Source organism: Strix aluco, chromosome 2, assembly GCF_031877795.1.
Source record: "Strix aluco isolate bStrAlu1 chromosome 2, bStrAlu1.hap1, whole genome shotgun sequence".
NCBI classification, from domain to species: Eukaryota; Metazoa; Chordata; class Aves; order Strigiformes; family Strigidae; genus Strix; species Strix aluco.
In genome coordinates, this window is record NC_133932.1 from 63,435,952 (window position 1) to 63,460,679 (window position 24,728).

At 40.6% G+C, this 24,728-nt stretch overlaps 1 protein-coding gene across 1 annotated transcript in view; it reads left to right on the forward strand.

Moving 5' to 3' along the window:
- The first annotated feature begins 3,929 nt into the window (after nucleotides 1–3,929).
- Nucleotides 3,930–24,728, forward strand: part of OCA2 (OCA2 melanosomal transmembrane protein) — a 192,961-nt gene continuing 172,162 nt past the window's right edge. The window contains exon 1 of the mRNA XM_074816908.1: nucleotides 3,930–4,195. Coding sequence (XP_074673009.1) covers nucleotides 3,930–4,195 — 266 coding nt within the window. The remainder of the gene's footprint in view (nucleotides 4,196–24,728) is intronic.

The window sequence follows — 24,728 nt, forward strand, 5'->3', positions numbered from 1 at the left end:
CTTTCTTTACTCAAAATAAATAAATGTAAGTGTGTTTTGGCAGTGGTAGTGTGGCAGCATGTGTGTGTGTGCGCAGTGTCTTGTTTTTAGATTGTGGCTCTAGGGATAGGTTTTTGGCTGAGTTTTCATCTACAAGTCCTGGGAATGGTTCTCCACTGTCTCCAGTATGGCAAGGGCAGGAATATGTGTGGCAATGGCCTTGCAAGGACAAGCCTGCAATGGGATGATTCCTGAGATGTAATGCTGAAGCCCTGCTCTGTTTCTCTGGGCCTGTGGCAAATAATGACTCTCCTCTCTGCTGTTGAGACCATTCTAAGGTGTCTTTGCCACAAGGAGGCCAGTACAACATCACCTGACTTGTGGGGAAACTGTCAGGCGATGCATATTTGGAGGGAGATGCATAGATAGAAATGTGCCCCGGTGGCACATCTGCCTTGGCTACTCTGTCAGCATGAGGCTGCAGGAGGTTCCTCATGGAAGCTTGTACCCGTGGCCTCTGTAGTGCTCCTGGCACAGGGGCACACTAAGAGAGGAGTTGGAGCAGGAGACAAGTTTATGTAGTCTCAAATGCTATAGAGAGACTTCCCAGGCAGGCAAGATTTAGCTTGAAATTTCCTTGGGAGAGAGGCTCCCCAGCAGATGCAAGCTCTGGGGGCTGAGCGTGAGTGTTGCTTCAAGAGCCATGTTCTCCTTCTCCTGGGTGAAGCAGGCGTGCATGCACACTCTGCTCAGCAGTACCGCACCCTCCCTCATCAGCTAGGTATTTTTTTAGAATTTGGGTTTCTGCCTGATAATGGGAAGGTGACTTAGTGCAGATGTAATTTTTTTTCCAGTCTTGGTGGGAGAAAGGTTTTGATGGATAATAAGATGTGTAAGACAGAAACCATGCTATTTCTGGGCATTACCTGAAGCAGATGTGATATTTTGTAGCCTCATGGCACCCAAGATTAAATTCTGTTTCATTTTTGATTGCAAAAATGCTATGCTATGCTTATTGATACCCAGGAAAATAATGTTTTAAATGATGATGTATTACCAGCTACATAATTTGCCTCCAGCATTTTGTTTTGCAACCAAAAAGCAGGCTACACAAAGCTTCTTAAATAAAATAATGTACCCCAGTGATCTTATTAGCACCTGAAAAGTTGAAGAAAAAATTGATTCTGCACTAGTACTTTAAAAGTGGATGCTCAACTGCTTGGACTGGGATGAAAGGGATAACAAACATGAAATACTATACTAGCCCTTTTGTAGTCAAACTCCAGAGATGGGTGGTTGCTGGATCAATTTCTAGCTGTTGCTAAAGAAACCTTACTGGTGCATGTCTCCAGAGAGATGAACCCAGAATGAACTTTCCTTGGCTAAAATCTCCCCTCACCTTCACGTGATAACATCTCACCTATGTTTCACTGATGATGGAGGCATTACAAGGTAAAAAAAAAAAGGAAGAAGAAATAAAAGTGAAGAAAAGTTCTGTAACTACAGAGAAATCTGATCATTTGAGAATTTCTTGAATGGTAAATGCACCTATGTCTTATAAGCTTAGATACCATGGTGACAGTTGCCTTAGCAATGTTTTAGCTACATAGGTAATCACAATCTCTTGTGGCAAAATGATGCTGTATTATTTTATTTTTTTGCAAAGCTTTTGTGAATGTGCAATAATGTGGTTTATAGTTTTGTATCTAGGCATCAGATTTTCTCTCAACTTTCTTGTCTTTGGCATTCTTTTGTTTTTTCACTGATGTTAATTCTGAAAATAAATGTCTTTCATGCTAAGGGCTTGTACATATGAAAGCCTGACTAATTTAGTCCTTACTCACCTCAAGATAAAAGATTCCCACTTTTGGGGTGAGAAAGGATCAATTTTAGAGGTTGTGTTCAGGTTCTTATCTTTTAAAAAGTAGTACAGCCTGAGTTGCTGTAGGTGTACTGCTCATGTTTCCACAGCCTGACATTCACAGCAGGCACTCAGACAAACCAAATGTTATGAAAAATGGAATAAGTGGGCAGATATCTCAATTACAATTTATGGAGTGTCTTAATAAAACCAGTATGTAAACATATAAAGTGAGATTGAAGACAAGAGCAATTATCTTTTCCATTTGGAGTTGGAAGTATTTGCATTTCAAAGTTTTTTATTAGGAAGGAAGGCAGTTTGGGATTCTAGATCAAGCAAAACTGGCTGCCTGGCAGGGCAGCAGCCTGCCAGAGGTGACAAGAAGATGTCGGTGGGGCAGTGGTGGCCCCCACATGGTGTGCATTGGCCTTCCCAACACCTCTAGCCTCAGATCCCACAGTGAGGGAATGGCAAGCATAGCCTTTCAGGACTTTTACTCAGGATTTTGTCTTGGATGACCCAAATTCAGTGCTTTCCAGGCAATGGAGAAGCCCTAGACCGGCTCAGTGACAGTGCATTTGTCACATCAGTCATGCTTGTGCTCCTTATACCAGGTGATGAAAGGGCTTGTCCCTTTATGGAAATATCTAGGGGAGAGGTGTTGTCCATTGAAAGTTGAAGCGTCTTCAGTGTTTTTTGATGTATGCCAGCCTGTATAAAAACTGGAGCCCAGTGAAGCCAATAGCTGCCACTTTCTTTCTTTCAGTAATTCACTGCACTCTCCCTACCTTCCCTTTCTTTTTTCTCCCTTTCAAGAAAACCAAGAAAGAACAAGTAAGCAAAGGCTTATTTATGTTGATGTTTTCCTAGCTGTTTTCCTTGCTGGCTAGCAAGCCTGCCTTTGCTTGGAACCAAGATCTGCATTTGTGCTGACTTGTATGTTCAGTCTTTTTTTTCAGGAGCCTTCATTCCTGCAAGGCTGTGAGAGTTCAAAGCTGCACAAAATCATCATTAGTTTTTTGTTATTTCTGTTTCTAGTGATTTCTCCTGCTGGGACCTATTCCCTATTACTGTGCTATTTTTGCCCCACAGCCCTGCAGGTCTACCTGCTTGTCCTGTGCTGAGATCTCTGCAGGGAGGACCAGGTATATGCTCCAACAGGGCTGCTTTCCCCAGCCGCGGGGATGGCAGAGGCTGGTGGGCCCGTTTCCTGAGCTCTTGCTGTCCTCTGCGGTGGCTTTGGCACTTTACACTGAAATATTCCTGTGATTAGACTCCACAGCGTGTGTTTAAGACAGGCTGATCTTTAACTCAGTCTTTGTGTCTGATTTGTGCACTTTGTGGGATTCTGAAGTGTTTTTTATAACTTTTCATGCTGAATTTTAATGATGAGAGCATAAAAGCTTTTTGACTATTATGCACTAAGTTTTATTATAATCACCGTTAATAATCATATAATAGAACCTAATTTTCATCCAGGTTTGATTCACGTTTCATAAATGCCTCTGGCAACTGCTGAAACAGCACGTTGTCTTCATAAAAGTGGAGTACCTGCTCTGCTTAATGAGGGGCCATAAGCTGCACCAGAGCTTCAGTGTGACAGGGCTTTACGAAGGAGCCTGAGATCTGGGAGGGGAGCGATGGCTTCAAGAGGACTGCTGCCACCGGAGAAAGCTGTGTTGTGGTGGTGAAGCAGTTCTGTTATAAGCCAGGAGGGTGTTGTGCACCATTGGCTCCTGTGCCCCTGATGTGGAGATGACTTCAGCTTATTCTGTGGGGTAGGCCAGTGCAAGCTGCTGGGAAATTTGTGGGAGAAAATTGTGGTAGACATGGCAGAAGTAGAAGAGCCATCTCTTTATGCATTTCAGTGCTTCTTATAATGTCTAATTTTGAAGTTGCAAAGATGTTTAAAATGTTGGAATTATTCCTGGTGGAAATAAACCAACAAAAGAAACATCCAAAGGTGCACAAAAGAATCTTCCGCTTGGCATTTTTAACATGCTTGTACTGAAGTAAACATTGAGTCAATTCAATTTAGCCCTAATATATTTGTTTTCACTTTCTTTAGGAGAACACCCCCCAGGGACAGATGTACTTGGATAACAAAGATGACAGTACAATTTCTAGACAACAAGAAATGGAGCTGAATCATACATCTTTACATCAAACCAGTTTATCTGCAAAGGTGGCAGCCAAGCCGGTGACCAGAAGTTGCAATGAGCTTCAGCTATTAAAAGAGTATCATGGCATGGTAGCGAGTCTTGGAGAACCACAGACCCTGTGTGAAAAACCAGAAATAAGAGAGGATGACTGCATTGCTCTGGGCAATTTCACTCCTGTTCCCATGCAGGGAAGGTAAGAATAAGGACAAAGAGAAAATTTTTTCTCCTAATCCAAATTAATTTTTATTTCCTTGCAGAGCAGATATGTATGTTCATTAAGTGGATGTTTCTCCCACCCACATAGAGAACAGGAAGCTTAATGGGACATTAGAGCAGTCTTAATTGCCATGGGAGGGCCATGGATCACCATATTTCTGAAATAATCTCAACTTTAATAGCAGCCATGGGCCAGTTTTGCTGTGTTTTCAACATCAGACACACTGCTTTTCTTCCCTTCTTGGTGTCACAAAACACACAGAGATAAAGCAGTTTTCATGTCCCACCCCTCATCTCTTTTGGAAAAATGCATTGGAAGGCTGTAAACTGAATCACTAGGGCTAAGACTGTGAACACTAAAATGGCACAAATAATGCAACTGTGACAGTTGACACACCACATATCAAGTGTACAAGGAGTGTGTGCTCCTTGTGCATCCCCTCCTGCACCAGGAAAAGTGCAGGTTTGGGGACGGTGGTGCTAGTCTTTCCTGTTGCAACAGATACAACATCAGCAGTTCTATTTGTAAGTGTTTAGAAATATTTTATAGACCCCAAAATATTGCAGGGGGCTTTTTAAACTTTCTTGTTCACACGTTCACTTTGTTAATCCCCTTTGGTAAGCAGGATGGACCAAGCTTTGCACCAGCAGCAACCACAGTGTGTGGAAGGCAGCCAGGGTGAACTGTTAAAATCTTTGGGTAGTTTGAGAATTTGTAGAGGTATCTTGACAGAGCCTAAAGTGAGAGCAGTGCTGTACCTAATCTGAGTTCCTGCAGAGCACAGGCCTTGAAACACTGTCTGGGGGTGTCTGCATCGAGCAAGATGGTTTACACTTCAGTGGTGAAGTAGAGTGCCAGCACAATTTCCCAAACCTGATGCTGGAGACCATTGTTGCACAAATCAGGAAAAAAACAGGGTAGATTTGAAAGCACTTTAATGTTTAAATCAGATTTTTAAAAAATAATAAAAATATAATTTATTTAATTATGTAATTAAAGTGGATCAGAAGTGTAATGCAGATCAGAATCCTGGGTCTTGCCTGTAGTCACCTAGACTTGCCATCCAAAGAACAAAATTTTCTTTTTATTTCTCTCTCTTCTTCCCTCTCTCCTCTCCATGTGGTTCTCCACAGCTGTTCATGTCAGGTGGGATGTGCATTCCTGGGGGCTCCCCACAGTTCTGAGCATGCTGGTCACATCCCTGCATTGCTGAACAGGGCTGAGGTCTGTCCCGTGCCCCTGCATCTCAGTTAGAAGAGAATCTTCTTACACTGGGAGTAAAGGAGGTTTGGGGCATTTTGTCCTTGATCTGGGCAAGGGAGAGCCAGGCTAGCTGGATAAGCTTTGCTGTGCCGCTTACTTACCTACAGTGTAAGTGTGTCATATAAGTCTACAGCAAACCAAGTCAAGATTTTATGTGCATCTGAAAATATTTCTGTCAGAGTGAGAATTGGAAAGCATTATAGCTATGCTTTCCAAATATTAAAAAAATAATCAAATTGGCAGCTTAACCACAAAAGCCATATAAATCCTTTAGAAATGATTTTTGGAGTATTTGAGGATTTTTTGTGATTTGCTACAGAATTGAATCTTGTAAAAGTTCTTCAGCATGTGGCGGGTGTGAGTTAATGTCCTTTTGTAAGGGCACAGTAAATACAATGTATATGTGAGGATGGGAGGAAGGCAGGGGAAGGGAAGGACTGAGTGCATCTGGAGACAAAGTTTTTCTTTTGCAAATTCACATATATGTGTTGCTACAGGTGTATTTACCAGTGCTATTTACTGTCGTGTTAACCATCCCGGTACAGGAGCAAAAAACACGATTGTGTTCTTACAGACCAGCCCTCACCCTTCTGGCTAAACTTCTTCCTGTTATTTTCCAGTGGGTGATATGAATCTGTGTACTGGCAATACACAACTTACTGTGAACCTATGAACCACAGTTTGGAAATCACGGTCACAGGTGCCAGAGATGAAAAATACTAAATCACAGGGGACCCCACCTTCCTGCAAGTTCAGGCAGTAGCTCCAGGTCTTTTGATAATACTGTTTTCCTTCTGAGTAAACTGTAGTCACTGTGCGTGATTTAGAAATAGATGTACAATTAAAGAGCCATGCCCATGCTCCCTTACAGAAAAATATGTATCTAATCTTCTATAGCAATATATTAGGGCTCATGAAAGGATCTCTTGAAATTTATCCTTGTTGATCTTAATCTCTTTTTCTCCTCCAATATTGATTTTTTTTTTTCATGGAGACCAATCTTATCTGGCTTAGCATGTATTTTAGCCATCAAACATTAGGTGCAGTTAAAATACTGATGTGGTCTGTGTGACTGCTCTGTATGAGTAATTAGCCTTAAATCATTGGGACTACTCAACAAAATGCAGAAAAAAACATGAATAAACCTTTGCAGACTCCTGAGTTGTTTGATTAGTTTCATTAGAATGAGGATTAGCTTTTAATGTAAATTGTTCTTTTGCTTGCAAAGAAAACTACTAATCATTAAAAAAAGAGGAGATCAAATCCTTTTTTTTTTTTTTTCTTTTCATAAAGAAGTTCACCAAATTGACAAGTCTGTATGGTTTGTTTTAATGCATCTACTTAACTTAAATTGCTGAATTATCTTTCAGGGATAAGATTCCCAGGTTCTCTAAATTGTTCAAATGTACACTGAGACAAGACTGTCTATTTAACAGAACAGGGGATTTATCTTGGTTGCTAAAATTACCTTTGAGAAAGTGCTCTTGAGTTAAGCTGGGTCCTTTTCCCGGGGACATAGATGTCCACCATATTCTGGACTGCACATTTGTGTTTAACTGCAGCACAATCCTGCAGGTATTTTGTGGTCAGTGTGTGTATTGTCTCGCCTGCCTGTCAAAATGCCTTCTCACTTACTTTGTGTATTGAAGAACAGCACCTCCTGACTCCAGCTTTTACTGCATTGCCTTAGGCTCCCTGGGCTCTGTGTGAGGAGGTCTGGACCATCCACAGTGGTCAGTCCAATGACTTTGTCTTTCCAGAGCATCCTTCCCCCTGAAATAAGCCTTCTTGTGAGCAGCATGCTTCCTTCAGTCCTGCTGGCTGCGGGAAATGCAGGCATACCTCTCTGAAGTGGACTATGTATGAGCTCCAGTGCAGCTCAGTGGCAGTGCACCTGGCCTAGGTGTACATTTACACTGAACTATGGTGTAGTTTAGTCTATTGGAAGTACTGCAAAATGGCAGTGAAATCTGGATTTTGATTTTGTACTTCTCTCATTCTCCTCAGCCTTTAAACAATGGATTGACCAGGCTCTTCTTCATTATGATTACATGAAAGTGGCTTTTGCAGTTGATAGACATTGGTCCAAGCCACCTTCCTGAGCCCCTTACCTTGCAGGAAGATTTCACGCTGCTCTGTGGCAGCATGGGCAATGATCTTCAGGTCAGCCCTGACAACTTCAAAAGCACAAGCTACTTCCTTTCATCATGTCTCTGCAGGTATGGGATGTGGTCACAAAAAAGGCCCCTTGGTTGCCTTGCTCTCACCATCGTCAGTGCTACTTCCATGGGAAGAACCTAACAACATGGCTTTATATCAACCAAATCTGACACCATCCATTGTGGTCCACAGGAAGGGGGTAAAGTCAGCTGTTTTTTGGCTTAGTGAGCCTTGAAGGCCATCTATAACAGTGCAATGAATAGTAAATTCTTAATCCCATGTGACCAACTACTTTGTGTTGCTGCTATGTTACTGAAAAAAGAAGGGCATTCATTGGAACATAAAAGTGGTAGAAGATGGTGGAAGAGGGGAGTAGCAGAGTAACTAGACCCTGTGGCATTCATTTCACGTTGCCTTTTGATCCCTTTCTTTCTTTGATGTAATTGCCAGTTATACCTCCTTTAGGTGGTCGGTTAATAACATCATCTTCTTAGGAAAAAAAAAAGAGGTTGGCAGATATGCATTCATTATGTTGGGAACTTTTCATGAGAAATTAGACTGTGAAAGCAAGGTGATGAAACCAAGCTCTAGTGTTACTCCACTGAAATTATATTTGGATGAATTTGGACCTGGAATTTGCAATTTTTTTCTTTAATCTTTGTGCCTCATTAATAAGATTAATCTCTGGGATAACAAAAAATAATATCTTTTTTTGAATCTGCTTGAATTTGTGTTTCATCGACCAAAACTGTTTCTCTCAGCATTTCTCCTGTCTCAGTTTCACTTGCGTAATGCTCACTTATGTAAGAAAGTAAAAACAATCAACCAAATCCAACTCTTTTGCCCTGAATCTGTAGTCCCAGGATCTGTAGGGAGATTGGTTTGCAATGAGAAGGTCAGTGAGTTAAAAATGTCTATTGAATTCTTGGTTTGCAGCAATACAACGGAAAGATTGCAATTGTATTTCCTGTTAGTGGGAGAAGCTGGGAGAGGATAAGCTATTGTATAGTGAAAAGTCAGTATGAAAGTGAAGTTATGCCTTTAGTAGTGAGGGATTATATATCTCAATTTTTATTTTTAATTATGTTGATGTATTGCTACTTTTAAAGGACATTTATGAGACTTAGAATTAGATGTCAAGAAGACATGGTTACTGTCTAAATAAGTAAAATTTATGTGACAATTTAAAAGCTTCTTCAGACAGGGGAAAAAGGCTGAGGAAAAAAAGCCCTCAAAAGCATTCAAAACACATTTTTTGTGTGTCCTAAGACTAATTTTGATCGTTGGCTATTAGAATAAAATGAGATCATCTTCTGTTCAACAGCCAAGCAGGGAAAGCGGTCATTTTCACACATAATTGCATGTTTGTGTACGAACCATTCTGATTTTTCATGTCAATCACGCAAATATTATAGAAGAGGCCAGGATAGATAGATGACTTCACAGCAAACTGCCACATTCATCATTCTTGTGTGGCTTCTGGTGATCTTGCTTGCTGCCTGAATGGTCACGCTTCTGGTTTTCTTTCCATTTCTTACCTGTAGTGAATGTTTCTGAGTTTTGATTCCCCGTGAGGATCTTTAAATACTATGACACTGCAGTGAACAAATAATACTAAAGAAGTTTTAAAGTCATGACTTTACTAATTGGTTTAATTTTGTTCATTTGGTTTTGAATACTCTCTCGAGCATTTGTTGCTAACATGGAGGCATGTGGCCACAACACAGCTTGTCATGAACAAACTGTGTAGGGCCATGAGACTGCTGAGCATCCCTTAGCTCAGATTACGGCTTCCTCCTGTTGCCCCTACTACATACCAAAATACCCTTCAAAACCCGAAAAACTCAAAAGCAATAAACAGCTCTAGCAAATCTTTAGCTTGAATGGTATAAAGTATAACAGGAAGACAACATTATGCACAATAGGCAAATAAATAAGTTATTGGAAAGTTCTGCTGCCCCCTTCTAACTCGCTATTCCCCATTTCCTGGAAGAAAGCATCTTGGAGTGGTAATGGAAGGAATACAGAAATATGGTTGTATGGTGTAACTCAAGGGGAGTGTTTGGCTTCATGTGAGTAAAAGAGGTGTGTTCATCAAAAGACTGATTTTAACTTAGCCTGGAGGAGGATCACAGGTCAGCAGGAGAGCACCTGAAGAGCAGTACAAAGGAATTCCATCCAGTAAGTCAGCTTCATCGGGGGCCTAACTTAAATGCCTCTATGCAAACACATGTAACATGGGGAATAAACAAGAGAAGCTAGAGATGTGCGCGTGCCTGCAGGTCTATGATTTTAATGGCATCAAGGAGACATGGTGGGATGACCTCCATGACTGGAGAGTTGGCATGGAAGGATACAGACTCTTTGGGAAGGACAGGCAGGGGAGACGAGGAGGGGGTGTCACCTTCTATGTCAATGATCAACTGTAGTGCATGGAGCTCCATCTGGGGATGGATGAGGAGCTGACTGAGAACTTATGGGTCAGGGTTAAAGTGAGGGCAGGGACACGTGACATTATAGTGGGGGTCTGCTACAGGCCACCCAACCAGGAAGAGCAAGCGGATGAAACCCTCTATAGACAGATAGAAGCAGCCTCATATTCAAAGGCCCTGGTCCTCCTGGGGGACTTCAATCACCCTGATACCTGTTGGAGGGACATCACAGCAGGGCATAAGCAATCCAGGAGGTTCTTGGAAAGCATTGATGATAACTTCCTTCCCTAAGTGATAGAGGAGCCAACAAGGAGAGGTTCTGTGATGGACCTTGTTCTCACCAACAAGGAGGTGCTGGTGGGGAGTGTGAAGCTCAAGGTCAGCCTTGGCTGCAGTGATGGAGTTCAAGATCCTTGGGACAACAAGGAGGGAGCACAGCAAGCTTGCTACCCTGGATTTCAGGAGAGCATATTTGGCAGAGTAGTGTGGGATAAAGTTGTGAAGAGAAGAGGGGCCCAAGGAAGCTCATTAATATCCAAGGATCACCTCCTCCAAGCTCAGGAGTAATGTATCCCAACAAAAAGAAAGTCGGGTAAGAATGCCAGGAGGCCTGCATGGATGAACAAGGAACTTCTGGATAAGCTCAGACATAAAAAGAAAGCCTACAGAGGGTGGAAGCAAGGACAGATAGCATGGGAGGAATACAGAAAAATTGTCCAAGTAGACAGGGATCAGGTTAGGAAGGCCAAAGCCCTGATAGAAATAGATCTGGCCAGGAACATCAAGGACAAGAAAAGCTTCTGTAGGTACATTGGTGAAAAAAGGAAGACTAGGGAAAATGTGGGCCCTCTCTGGAAGGAAATGGGAGACTTAATTACCTGGGGTATGGAGAAGGCTGAGGTACTCAATGACTTTTTTACCTCAGTCTTTACCGGCAAGTACTCCAACCACATCACCCAGGACACAGAAGACTGGGAGAATGAAGAACTGCCCACTGTAGGAGAAGATCATGTTCAAGCCATCTAAGGAACCTGAAGGTGCACAGCTCCATAGGACCTGATGAGATACATCTGTGGGTCCTAAGGGAACTGGCGGATGAAGTGATTATGCCACTATCCATCATATTTGAGAAGTTGTGGCAGTCCAGTGAAGTTCCCACTGTCTGGAAAAGGGGAAACATAAGCTCCATTTTTAAAAAGGGAAAAAAGGAAGACAGGGAATTAGAGGCTAGTCAGTCTCACCTCTCTGCCCAGCAAGATCATGGAGCAGATTTTCCTGGAAAATATGCTAAGACACATGGAAAAAAAGGAGGTGATTGGTGACAGCCAGCATGGTTTCACTAAGGGCAAATCATGCCTGACAAATTTGGTGACCTTCTATTGTGAGTCAAAACATCTTGCTAATATTTTTTTTTTCCTCTTTGTCTTGCTTTTTGTCTTGCTAAATATTTTTTTTGAGAATGAAGTAGGTCAATGTAGCTTCTGGAATGTGCAGCTGAAGGTTGGTGCTTTTGTGAAGAAGGGGTTTGAAGATAAGACAGTAATAAATAAGACAGTTGGGGTCTCTTCTTGAAGATAACAGGAACAAGGTTGGGATAAATTAAACCAAACCAGCTCAAGATACAACACAGCTGCACAACACCTCCTAAACAGACCTTTGTGAGCATGCGTGAGCACTGAGGTCAATCAGCAGACACGGTGAGGAAGACTACCAATGACCACCAGGGACCCCTCGAGACCACCACCCAGCAAGAATAGCGCATGCATAATTAGGATGCAGATATTGTAATTTGTTCCAGGAAATCTAATGCATAAGTAACTCATTTCTCAGAAGAATTATGAATATGTATAATCTCACTATATATTAGCTGCCACTTACAGATATGGGGGCGCGCTCACCTTTGCAAAACTTTGTGTGTGTGCCCAGCGCTGCAATAAAGAATGCCTGCTTTCTAAGACTCCAAAATGAGTCTTAGATTGTTCCTCTGATGGCTTTTCCGGTAACACTATGATGAAGTTAGAGTATTGGTGCATAAGGGAAGAGCAACAAATGTCATCTACAGGGACTTGTGCAAAGCATTTGACACTGTCCTGCATGACATCCTCATCTCTAAATTGGAGAGATTTAACAGGTGGACCACTGGGTGGGTAAGGAATTGGCTGGATTGTTGCACTCAAAGAGTTGTCGTCATTGCCTCAGTGTCCAAGTGGAGAGCAGTGGCGTTCCTCAGGGGTCAGTACTGGGACCAGTGTTGTTTAACATCTTTGTTGGTGACATGGACAGTGGGATTGAGTGCACCCTCAGCAAGTTTTCCAATGACACCAATCTGTGTGGTGCCGTTGACACACTAGAGGGAAAGGATGTGTCATCCAGAGGGACCTTGACAGGCTTGAGGGGTGGGCCTGTGCAAACCTCATAAAGCTCAGCAAGGCCACGTGCAAGGTCCTGCACATGGGTTGAGGCAATCCCATGCACAAATACAAGCTGGGTGATGAGTGAATTGTGAGCAGCCCTGCAGAGAAGGACTTGGGAATAGTAGTGGATGGAAAATTTACTATGAACCAGCAACGTGTGCTCTCAGCCCAGAAAGCCAATGGTATCCTGGGCTGCATTTAAGAGAAGTGTGGCCAGCAGGTCAAGGGAGGGGATTCTCCCCCTCTAGTCTGCTCTGGTAGCTCCCACCTGTAGCACTGTATTCAGCTCTGGGGCCCCCAGTGTAAGAATGACATGGGCCTGCTTGAGTGAGTCCAGAGGAAGATGATCAGGGGGCTGGAGCACCTTCCTTATGAGGACAGGCTGGGACAATTGGGGTTGTTCAGCCTGGAGAAGAGAAAGCTCTGGGGAGACCTTATAATGGCCTTCCAGTACTTAAAGGGAGCCGAGGAAAGGATGGGGAGGGACTTGTTATCAGGGAGTGCAGTGATAGGATGAGGGGTAGCAGCTTTAAACTGAAAGATGGTAGATTTATATTAGATATACAGAAGAAATTCTTTACTGTGAAGGTGGTGAGACACTGGAACAGGTTACCCAGAGAGGTTGCGGCTGCCCCCTGCCTGGAAGTGTTCCAGGCCAGGTTGGACAGGGCTTTGAGCAACCTGGTCTAGTGGAAGGTGTCGCTGCCCATGGCAGGGGGGTCGGAACTACATGATCTTTAAGGTTCCTTCCAACTCAAACCATTATATGATGATTCTATGATTAGTTTTTGCTGTTAATGAAACATACAGAAACAGACCTCACTCCTGATAAATTTCCCTGTCTTCAGAGTTATTTAATTTCTCTGTTGTGTACTGTTCATCATCTCAGTGGTCAGTTCTTATAATTATTCACAATATCTCATATTGGTCATATATTACAGTTTCTATTCTGTCATCAGCAGACTAAAACTATAGCACTCCCATGTAGCCACTCAAATGTTTTTTGATTCTGACAGGACATTTTGGTAAACAAAAATCCACCACTATTAATTTTTGACTTTAAGTGCTCCACTGAAAGAATTAGGGGGTACTAATTAAGTGCTTCACATTTTTGCAACTGTCAGGCTAAAAACTGAACTCAACACTCAGTGAAAAATTTGCAGTGTACCAACCTCCAAAGATCAAATGTTTCGGTTAAGTCCCTGTGACATTGCACAAAACTGTTGAATTTTGCAAGCAGCTGCTCTCTTCCTAATGGTTAATAATATGGTTATGTGGGGTTTGTCTTCGTTAGACCTCTTAGGCCAATTGTGGAAAGATGCCAGTAACATACAAGCTTCAATCCTCTTTGGGGTTGGACAGCTCTTTCCTCATGTAAACCTCTGTTTAAATGGGGGTTGGCTTTTAATGTCAGCAATGACTTTTTTTACATTATAAGGTTGGAGTGTTGAGCTAACCAGATCCAGACTTTGAAAAGACATGTGTTGCACAGGGACAGTCACAGCTGAGCAGGAGGGCATGCATGGGGCTTAAATAGCTGATATGAGGAGTAGCTACCCATGTAATAGATATATATGTACAATGCGCGCTCTGCTCTGAGGGATAGTAAACACACCTTGTAACTGTTGAGTAAATGTATGGGCCACCAAAGCACTTTTTTTTTTAGCTCTTTCAATTTATCACCCGTAATAAATAATGAAACATCAACAGAAACAGCAACTGTAACTCGGGTATTCTATTTTCTAAGTAAATTTCTTGATAGTTTGCATAGTTTTGTTTTGTTTATCTCCTCCTCTTGCTTCTTCTTCCAGGGACTATTATTTTGTTGAAAATATAAGGGCCTGAAGGAAGAGGAAGCATTTGCAGGCTACTGTCTTTCCTAGTAGTCAGAGTAGTCAGGTCAGGTCTTGGTAGCTTAGTTCATACTGAGTATTTGCCCCAAAATATTGCCTCAGCCTCTGCCCAAGCTACTGGAGAGCTGCTGCGAACATGGAGGGAGGAGAGAGGACTGTGAGACACAGGTGGAAAGAGAAACATCTGGAAGGAGAGATATCGATAAAATGCAGAGACAGTAGGAATAGTGAGAAGGATTAATGAAACCCCTTCCATGACGCTACAGAGGGACACTGGGTGAAGCTTAAATACAGTGACATACAGGTGAGAGCAGCATGTGGTGAGCTATGAAGTGGATTAGATAAAAGCAAGTTAAAACTGTGGTTGTAAACAAAACTCTGATGCAATCAGTCCTCAATTGTGATAAAAAATCCTAACTCCACCCAAAGCTGCAGTTAACAAAAGAGTATGAAACCAAGAGTATGAAAGAGTCCCAAACCTTGAAGTGAGGCAGCAGAGTTAACAGAATTCCTTGCTTATGCTGAACACCTTGCACTAGTTAGTACTTACAGCTTGATCTTCCAAACAAAAATAAGACATGTTAACAAAATAAAAACATGGAAGGCCATGATCCCTCAAAAAGTAAAACTATCCCACCCTGCAAGGGGTACAGAAAGAAATCTTTCCTTTTTTTTTTTTTTTTTTTCCTTCATATCTTACTGTTAGGAGCAGATGTTTTAGAGCTTATTTCTGCTTGCTGATAGAGATGTGTTTCAGTCTGTCCAGCATTGTAAATGTCTCTTCCATTAGAATTAATTAGCATCAGAGTGGATTGTGTTAGAAGCACTGGAAATCATTCCTCAGCCACAGCAAAAATTTCCAAGATACTGGTGGTCATACATTTAAGAACTGAAGTTCATGTTAAATTGAATGTAGTTGATGGAAAAATAGATTAATGTAGATGGAAGAAATTAGCCAGTGAATGAAAAAAAATAGGGTCACAGTTTGTAGTCTGGCAAATCAAATGGCTTTTTTAAAAACCATAAGGAGCTCAAGTGATTTACTCTCTGAAATAGAGGAAAAGCTGATAAATGAGTCACCAAAATGCTTACAGACAGTGACCAAGCAAGCAATTCTCTGCTTGATAGGTACTAATGGGACTGCAGGGGCAACCTGCAATAACTGTGCTAATGGACCAGCAGAAGTCAGAGACCACTCAGAGCTCTGTCCACAGCATGTTGGAGCTAAGTCAAGGACAGCACAGTGAGCTGGAGCCAGGTCTGTCAGAACTGGTTAGGTTCAGAAGTAATGCACTTGGTTTTTTTTTTTTTTTGTGGTTTTTTTTTTTGTTTGTTTTTTTGTTTTTTTTTTTTTCCTTTTGCATATTTTTATATAATTTCTTTTGGGCAGGGTGAAATAGAAAACAGATTGGCAGTTACAGCAACTCACAGTTTTCAGAAGTGCAGCAGAAGATACTGACTCAGTACTGTGTGAATTAGCATCATTCAGAAGCAGCAGTGAAAGGCTGAAGGTTTTGCTCACACTTTCTGAGCTACTCTCTTTTCCATGCTAGTCAGTAAGGACAGTAAACAAAGTCCATCTGCCATTCACTCCCTGGTATCCTTGAGCAGAGCTTCTGTAAGGACTCCCTTGCCTGAAGTGAAGCTCTGGTAATGGTGGAGTATGAAAGCATTTCTCTCAGACAGACATGCTGGCAGTTATATTGAACTGCTGTGTCTGGTAGGGCATTGCACTTGCTGTTTGAGGAGAAAACATTATGCTATTGATGAATTTATTGTTAGAAGTCTGATTAATACACTGCTTACTTGAACAGGGTAGGTAAATATCGTGCAGTGACTTTTCCACCCATTCTTGTGGTCTTATGTAATTTATTTCCTCTGCTGCTGAGAAAATAAAAAAGTAAAAGCAGCTTCAAATATTCTTCTGTCTGTAATCTTTCTAGGAGTGATAGGAGCAACTCTACCTCCTCAGCCCCGTCAATGACATGTGAGCTGCCATCCTCTTTAGGAGTCTATTGACAGCTGGTTCACCATGTAAACCTCTTACAGTGAAAAGCATGAACCCGAATTTAGTGAATCTGTCTGATAAAAGGAAGAGTAAACCCGGAATGGAGGGTAGCAAGGAATGTACTTCTGTTTTCTCTGATGTGTCTTTAATTGTGTAAGCTAAACCAGCAGGGCTATGCCATAATATATATATACACAATTTTGTTATATCCATTGGCAACACATGGCTTCTTTGCCAAGCTTCTCTGTGTGCTGTACATTATGCCTCCCAGTGCTTTCCAGTGTGGGCCAACAAGAGCAAATACTGTATGCAGAAGTGGCACAATGGAATTTGTGCATTTTATACATTGTTTTTGGCTCATGTCTATTTGGTGTGTTGTAGTCTGTGCCCAAAAATAAGATAAGCCAGAACTGTAGGGAATAGTGATGTTTCAGAGTAAAAATTTTGAACATGAGCATGTGGAAAACTATTGTGTTTAAACACAAAGAAAATGGCAACAAACACCCTTTACAAACCTGTTCATAGTTGTGTAACAGTATTGAAGAGGATTATAGGGCCAGAAATATTCCAACTAGCCTATTTTGACAGAAGACAGACTGTCCTGGCAGAAAAGAATGATAGATTGTCATACGGATTTGTATGTGTGGGTATCATGCTAATCACAGTTTTGAACCTATATGTCTGTCAACAAAAGTTGAAAGAGTTCCACTGATGTCATTAGACCTGTCATGCTTTCCTTCAGCTGGAAATCTGATGTTTGTGAGGCAGAACACACAAGAACTGCACATCAAAAGCAGTTAACAAATGTACCAATTCATTTACAATTTAGAGTAGGAATGATATTTAATTTTCTTGTTATATCAGTCCAACAAAAGTTTTAGGCTCAAGCAGACAGGATGGAGAAAAGAGAATTTTGACTCTTCATACTTGTTAAACACTGTACGAATCTGGGGAGATTTAGGTCATACATATAATACTTTGGGATCATCAAAACTAAGTATAGACACCAGCTTCCTTATATGTAATGGAATTTATTTACTTGTATGCAGAATTAATCATCAGGATCCTACCTGAGCTACATATGTATCTCTTCAGGGGTGAGGTCTTCATGGTATCATGGTCTATATCACATGTAGTCTTCATTAACAAGAAAGTTGCAAGTAGGAGCATACCTTGTCCTATTGATGATACAGCATTTGTTCCCTGACCAAAATAAATTAATATATATACTGGAATAAGACTGCAGAACAGAGACTCTAAGCAAACCTCTTGCAGTTAAGAACAAATGTTGATGGAGTCTGTCCTTCCTTTCTAAATCAATGGCCTTTTTAAAATTTAATATATCTATATGCTTTTGTCTTAAGTTAAAATCTGTTCTTTTATCTCTGCCATGTGTCATGATATTTTTTTCTCTGCAGCCCACGCTTTTTCGTAATGCTCCTGGAGGAGATAATTCGTGTAGCTTTAGTTCTTCCAATATTCTGATTAAGTTTCACATTGCATAACCTTAAAATAGTACGAAATTATTTTTTTCTCTGTGACAATGTGCTATGGACTTCTGCTTCTCATAAATGTCTTTTGGTTGTTTTTAAAACATTTCTTTGCAATTGTAACCTACTTCTAAGTGCCATGATTCAAATGCAATTCCATTATTTGGACTTTAAAGCTGCTATTTTTGTGTAGAGGAACAACTGTTATTCTGTGTTGATTCTTGAGGTACAGAAGAGCTATCTTTGCGTTAAATTTTAAGAACAATGTCTGGGTATGGGCATTTTAGTCTCTCTCTCTCTTTTTTTTTCTCTTTTTTGTCACTTTGTTTACTGCTCTGCTTCCTAGAGTATCCACTTACCTTTTTCTTTTGCATTTCCATATTGTCAGAGTATCTTTCAGTTTTCCTGCTATGTCACACTCTATGGATAATTTCTTTTTGCGAACTGCTTGTGCAGACTATATAAAAAAGACATTTGCTAATGCAGTGGCTGTTTATCTTGGTAACAGTTTCTGGAGGTGTTTTATTCAAAAGAGATGTGAGATGCTGTTTTTGTTAGTACTATACTTTATCCTACATTCAGGCATCTGATGTGTTTTTCAGGCTTCTCTTATTTGGAGGTGCTGTTGATTCAAGAGCACTAAACCTTTTTGATCCATTTGAGTTGATAATCAAACAGCTGCATAACTGTCTGGTCCAGCACATAGAGAAGGATAAGCTTTGCTTTTTTTTAATGAAAAGCCTTTTTTTTCCATGCTTTTTAAAATGCTGACAAGTGTTTTTGATTGAAGATTAATAGATTATTCAGGCATTATATCTGCCTGAAGAAACAAAAGACTTCTAAACTTTCTTCTATCTTTAACTGTCTAAATTAGCTGTGCTCCACAGCATCTCTGCCAAGGTGGGACCAGTAACAGAGATCCTTCATCTCAATTCTTCTGCTTTTGGAGACAGACTTGACTATGTCTTGCTTCTTTAATGGGGTTCATTTGTAAGGACCTGCTGATTTTTTTCATCTGTCTCTGTATAGCAGCTTGTAGCCTTCTACCTTAATAAGGGGAAGAAGACAGAAAGAAGCTGGTGACAATGGGCAGCCATGTCAGCATGGGGTTTCCTCTTTTCTGCAGATAATTTCTTGCTGAAGAATTCCTTTTTTTTAAGTCAGCAACATCGACACTTTTCCTTTTCTCTTCTCTTTTTCTTTGGGAACACAGAATGAGTTTTTATTTATGTAACCTCATGTCTGGATGGCCAGAAATTTTCATGTGTATGTGAAGTTTTATTGTCCATATGGCTACTGAGCAGAATCCTATCTTTTGTTTGGTGATCAATGTTCAGGATTTATTTAGCTTTGGGATGGTGCTGATTTTTAGAACTTGCATAGCAAATATTATGGCATTTCTCATCAAGAATGTGTTACTTCAGGAGCAAGATGGAAGGAAATCACCTCTGTAAGACTATGGAGTAACCAAAGTGTCACTCTTTATAGGGCCAAAGGGAACACAGTGTCTGAGAGGAGAGCCTGGCATCTGTGTGACGGGGAGGGAAGATGTACATCATTACTATCAAGAAATATGATGTATAGTTAAACTGTGGTGCTGGAACAAAGCCATCTGCCATGGAAGGAAAAGGACTTCCCTTCCAAGAGGCATGATTTTGTTTTTTTGACTTTTCAGTGCACAGGAGTATGTTCTTACCTGGAGAAGCATTACAGTTTAAATCAGGAGGAAGGGAAGTTGAAATGGCATCATTATTCTTTGTTTTTGTGATCAGCTTCCCCACTTGAGGGGAGACTTGCCAAATGTAATTTGCATGCTACTCTGCATGAGACAAGGAAATTCTCAGAGTTTCTTTGCAATGCATTATTTATAATCCTTGTTTTGCGGGTTTTTTTCTTCTTTTTTTTTTTTTTTTTCTTTGAGAATATCATTTCAGTGTGTTTATGGACTCAGATCTTGTGATTTAATTTCATCTCCTATTGGCACTGAATCAAAAATATGTGTTTTAAAGCTGCTTGTTAACATAAATTAGATAGTTCCTTCTCTGACATTGTAGCCTTGAGGTATCTATAGATATCTGAGGCTTTTCAAGGCAGAAAAAGATGTCTGGTAGCAAAACAGAACCCAGCACTGTGGAATGAGTTTCCTGAGGCTTGTAAACATGTTAACATGTTAAACGTGTATGTTAACATCTTACAGTGATCTTAGTGAAGGGCTATTACAGGGAAGAGCACCATCTTTGTGAGATAAAACTGCATTTATTATTAAATGATTTCACTGAATATTCTCCAAATGTACGAGCAAATATTATATTATTATCAGCTACTTTTTCAGTCTGTTTGGTTTCTTTAATTTGTTCCTCTGGGATTTTCAGTGCTTTAAAAATTTTTGTCTCTGATATAACTCAAGGTAGAACGCAATGACTAGTGATGTGGATTTACTCTGTATTGGAAGCTACTTGTTAGGAAGTTATGAAGAAATCATGTTTGGAAGGACTTGTTGATAGTTCTTTGTATTACAGAATCACAGAATCAGAGAATCGTCCAGGTTGGAAAAGACCTTGAAGATCATCCAGTCCAACCATCAACCCAACATTGACAGTTCCCAACTACACCATATCCCTCAGCGCTAAGTCGACCCGACTCTTAAACACCTCCAGGGATGGGGACTCCACCACCTCCCTGGGCAGCCCATTCCAACGCCTAACAACCCATTCTGTAAAGAAATGCTTCCTAATATCTAGTCTAAACCTTCCCTGGCGCAACTTGAGGCCATTCCCTCTTGTCCTGTCGCTTATTACTTGGTTAAAGAGACTCATCCCCAGCTCTCTGCAACCTCCTTTCAGGTAGTTGTAGAGGGTGATGAGGTCTCCCCTCAGCCTCCTCTTCTCCAGACTAAACACCTCCAGTTCCCTCAGCCGGTCCTTGTAAGACCTGTGCTCCAGGCCCTTCACCAGCTTCATATTCCTAATAAACATTGAATAACTTTCTTGGTAAAAAGTCTTCTGTACAAAAAAGAGATTTCATCTAAGAACAAATAAAAAGTACATGAAAAAAGTACTTTTTGGTACACTAATATAGATATTGTTTGTGTGAGGCTTATACATAACTTAGTGAAGAAGTCTTTCTGTCATCTGAAAGTTAATTCTCCACGTTCCTTGTACAGTCAACATGGGAGACAGGGAGGATGAAACTAATTCGAAGAGGTCTCTCTCTTGCCAGTGACTGTAACTATCCTAGACCAAACTTTTAGATGTTAAAAGTTATATGAATAACCTCAGTATCTTATGCTCAACCAGAACCCGAAAAGAAATTTTTAGTACCTCCATTATAATTAAAATAATGGAAAAAAAAATAATGGCAGACTTCCATTATAGTGGAAAAGTATCCATTTTATCAACTGAATAGTGTTATCTCAATATATGATAGTTATAACTCCCCCTACAAACTATTGATCTTAAAATTTTATTGCTCTGGAGCATATTTTAGCATTTTTGCTGCATCCAGTCCATTGAGATCAGGATCTACATAAAGGCCATATAAGTTGTCCTAATTATACTGTAATACCTTATGAAACCCGACTATTACCATATATGAGGGTTCTTGAACTTGTTTCATTTTATTGTGACCAAAGGACAAAATGCAAGTCCCAGCAAGCTTACAATAGTTGGGATCCATCATATGTTTTTTTTTAAAACAAAGCTTAGTTTGATGACAACTTGAATTTTTTAAGCTGTGTGGTGGCCTGCTTCTTGCCTTCACCTCCTCTCTCTATCACATTTCCAGGCACAGAAATCAGTCACATTTTTTCATGTTGTTAATGAGCTTTTTTTGTACATCTGTCTGGCTTTTTAAATAAACTCTAAACAATGGATACATTTTGGTTTTAGTGTTTTAGTTACATTTTTTCTCTAAAAGTTGCAGGTATGAATAGTTATTTCCAAATTCTTGGAATGAAACACATGGAACTATGATTTTTTAAATAAGTGTTTAAAAAAGAAGAAAAATAACTTCATGATTTCATCTTTAAGTATAGCTCACTAATTACTCTTTTCAATCACCAAAACTGAGGTGAGTGGCATAAGAGTATATTATAAGACTGTGCAAGGCCAGAAGCATAATTACATGGGACAGCTTGTCAGTACATCGCTTGGATTAAGGAAATTGTATCAAAATAATCCCATCTCACCATTGTGTTGGAAAGCGTTCCCTCATCTGGGAAGTGGTCAATGGTCTTGTAATAGTGCTTCCTTTTCTTGTATCATCCTTAAATTCAACTAGTCTGGAAGTGAATCTTCATACTTCATCATATATTCCCCAAACCTTTGAGACTACAACATCATATCACTGCAGTGCTTGAAAAATAACCTCTCTAGAGATGGTCACATCATCCTGTTGTTTCTCAGACCTATCTTTCTGTTTAAGTTTCCATCATCCAAGTGCCCCATATTACATCTTTAAGAGAGTCTGGTCAGATATAAAATTAAACCATTAAGTTGTGACCACTTCCTTAACTTTTGAGATTCTTGGAATTGTCTCATAGACTACAAAGAAAAAATTGTGGACTCCCCTTTATTTGTCATAAATTCAGTTATCGTCAGAGCTGGTTAAGCTAAAAGCCCATCATGAATGCCAAAGAGAAATGCTGGCATTTAAAAGCCAAGCTTGCAGAATATGCTGAAGTATTACAAGGGCAGGCATGCTGAAAGCATTGCTGATAAATTGCTTCCCTATAGCAGATTCATTTTTCAGTGTGCCCCACAGCATTTGAGAATAATACCTCTTAACAGGTTATCTGTGTAATCCATAGAGACACTGGGGTTTTGGAATTTGGACCACTACCAATACCAGCTACTGCTGCCTATTTCAAATTTTCAGCTTGCTGGCAGTCGCCAACAGCTAAACTCTTTTGGCAGCACCTGCTCCAGAAATGTATTTTCTCCTTCAGACTGTGTGCAGTTTTTGCATGCTCTCCCCTGTAGCTTCCTAATTTTCTTTGCTGAAGCAGAAAACGGAGAGGAGGAAACAGCAGCTATGCCTTTTCAGTGCAACTTCTCAGTCCTTCAAAGGGTAGCTTTTCGGACCTGCCCCATCACTGTGGCCCTGCTGGATAGTCACAAAGATCTAGGCTGGTGCAGGTCCCCATTCCCATTCTGTCCCTGCTCCCTTGCTGGTTGCTGTGGGACAGGCCCTGGTTGGGGATCTCATGGCCCTGCCAGACGCGTGGACACCCTTGGCTCCTGGCTTCCTTCCACAGGGCAGCTGGACCTTGTTGTGCCCTGACATGGGAGTGGAAAATGTGTGGAGTACAGCTTAGTCCTCTTAGGTGGTCAGAGGAGCTTCAGGGTAGTTTAAGGATTAAATACTTTATTTTAGCTTCACCCACTGCAGTGAGGTCATGGTCTATTAACCACACTCTGATGTCTTCTTGATGGCAACTTCCCCTGACAGAGGCAGGCAAAGACTTGAGGAAAAGGAGCTACCAAGTCCTGCAGGTATCTGAAAATATAATTTTCCAGGGAAGTACAGTAATCCTACAAGAAATACAGGAACCACTCTATTTGCCAAGCTATTTCTGAACTTAACATTGCCCTGCTTCTTAAAATAGCAGCACAAATGAAGGAGGAGAGACCATTACCACATGCTCTTGCAGGACATGTTCATTCTTCAAATCCAGCAGAAGTGAATGAAGCAAGCATATTGTGTGTGCCCTATATAAGGAACCATTTCCAGCTTGGAAAACTTGGCGCACATTTCACTACATCTTTCTTAAGCATGTTCTTTATTTGCCTGGGGTCTTGGCATGGCAGACACTTCTCAATATAAGACCCGCCAGTTGGCTGTGCCTTTTGCAGTGTCTTGCTGTCAGGTGGTGCCAGCACTGCAGTCCTCTGGGGAATCCTGTACAGTCCTGTCTAATAGAAAATTAGGAAAGTCAAAGAGAAAATGAGTCTGTATTAAGTAATGCTTTCATTGTTAAATTTTTCTGACATCTTAATGGTGCATGCTTTTAAACGGTCTAGAGGTTATTTGCTGATTTAGTTGAAGCTACATAAAGCAGTCATCAGAAAATGTCTGGAGCCTGTTTAGAGATGTGAGCTCTGGAGTCTTTGATCTGCCCCTTGATTTTTAGTGTATCAGTTGACCATACTTCATTTGCGATGGGTAGTCATAACAGCTGCCCCATGACATGCTACCACAAAAACATGAAGAGAGGGTTGCTTCTCTGTGTGGGCACATATATATCATAATGCTGACGGGTGTATGTACACAGCTGCTTAGTACACAGTAAATGTTTAAAAGTTGAATGCTATGATGTTGGCTAGCACAGTTTGTACCGCGTAACGATTGTCCAAAAGTGGACTTTATCAGAAACTGACAAATACTAAATCTGGTGGAAGAATGTGTTTCAAGTGTGGTCAAAACCTGGTGTGGGTTTTTTTTTTTATTATTTTTTGTAAAAACCTCTCTTTTTCAATTTATTTCTGCATTGTGTTTGTTTACAGTTATGATAAGAGTAATTAGTTCAGTACATATGATTTGTATAAATGTTCTCTATTCAGGGAAGACGTATGATTTGTATAAATGTTCTCCAGGGAAGATGATGCTTCTGAAAATAGGCTTTAACCTATAAGAATGTAGAAACGATAAATTAAAGTCTTACTGTTGTTACTAGTGTCCTGCATGATTAATTCTCTCTCATATTCTTACTCTGGCCTTCTCTAGGAAACTTTTCTTAAATTTGCTCTTGGCTTGGTAGTATTCCTGGACTTTTGTTTAAGAGGAAACCTCACACTTATAATGGTTTTAGTGATTACTAATTCAGGGAAGCATATTGACTTTTTTTTTTTTTTTGTGAAGAGATTCTCCTTTTAATTTTTTATATAGTGAA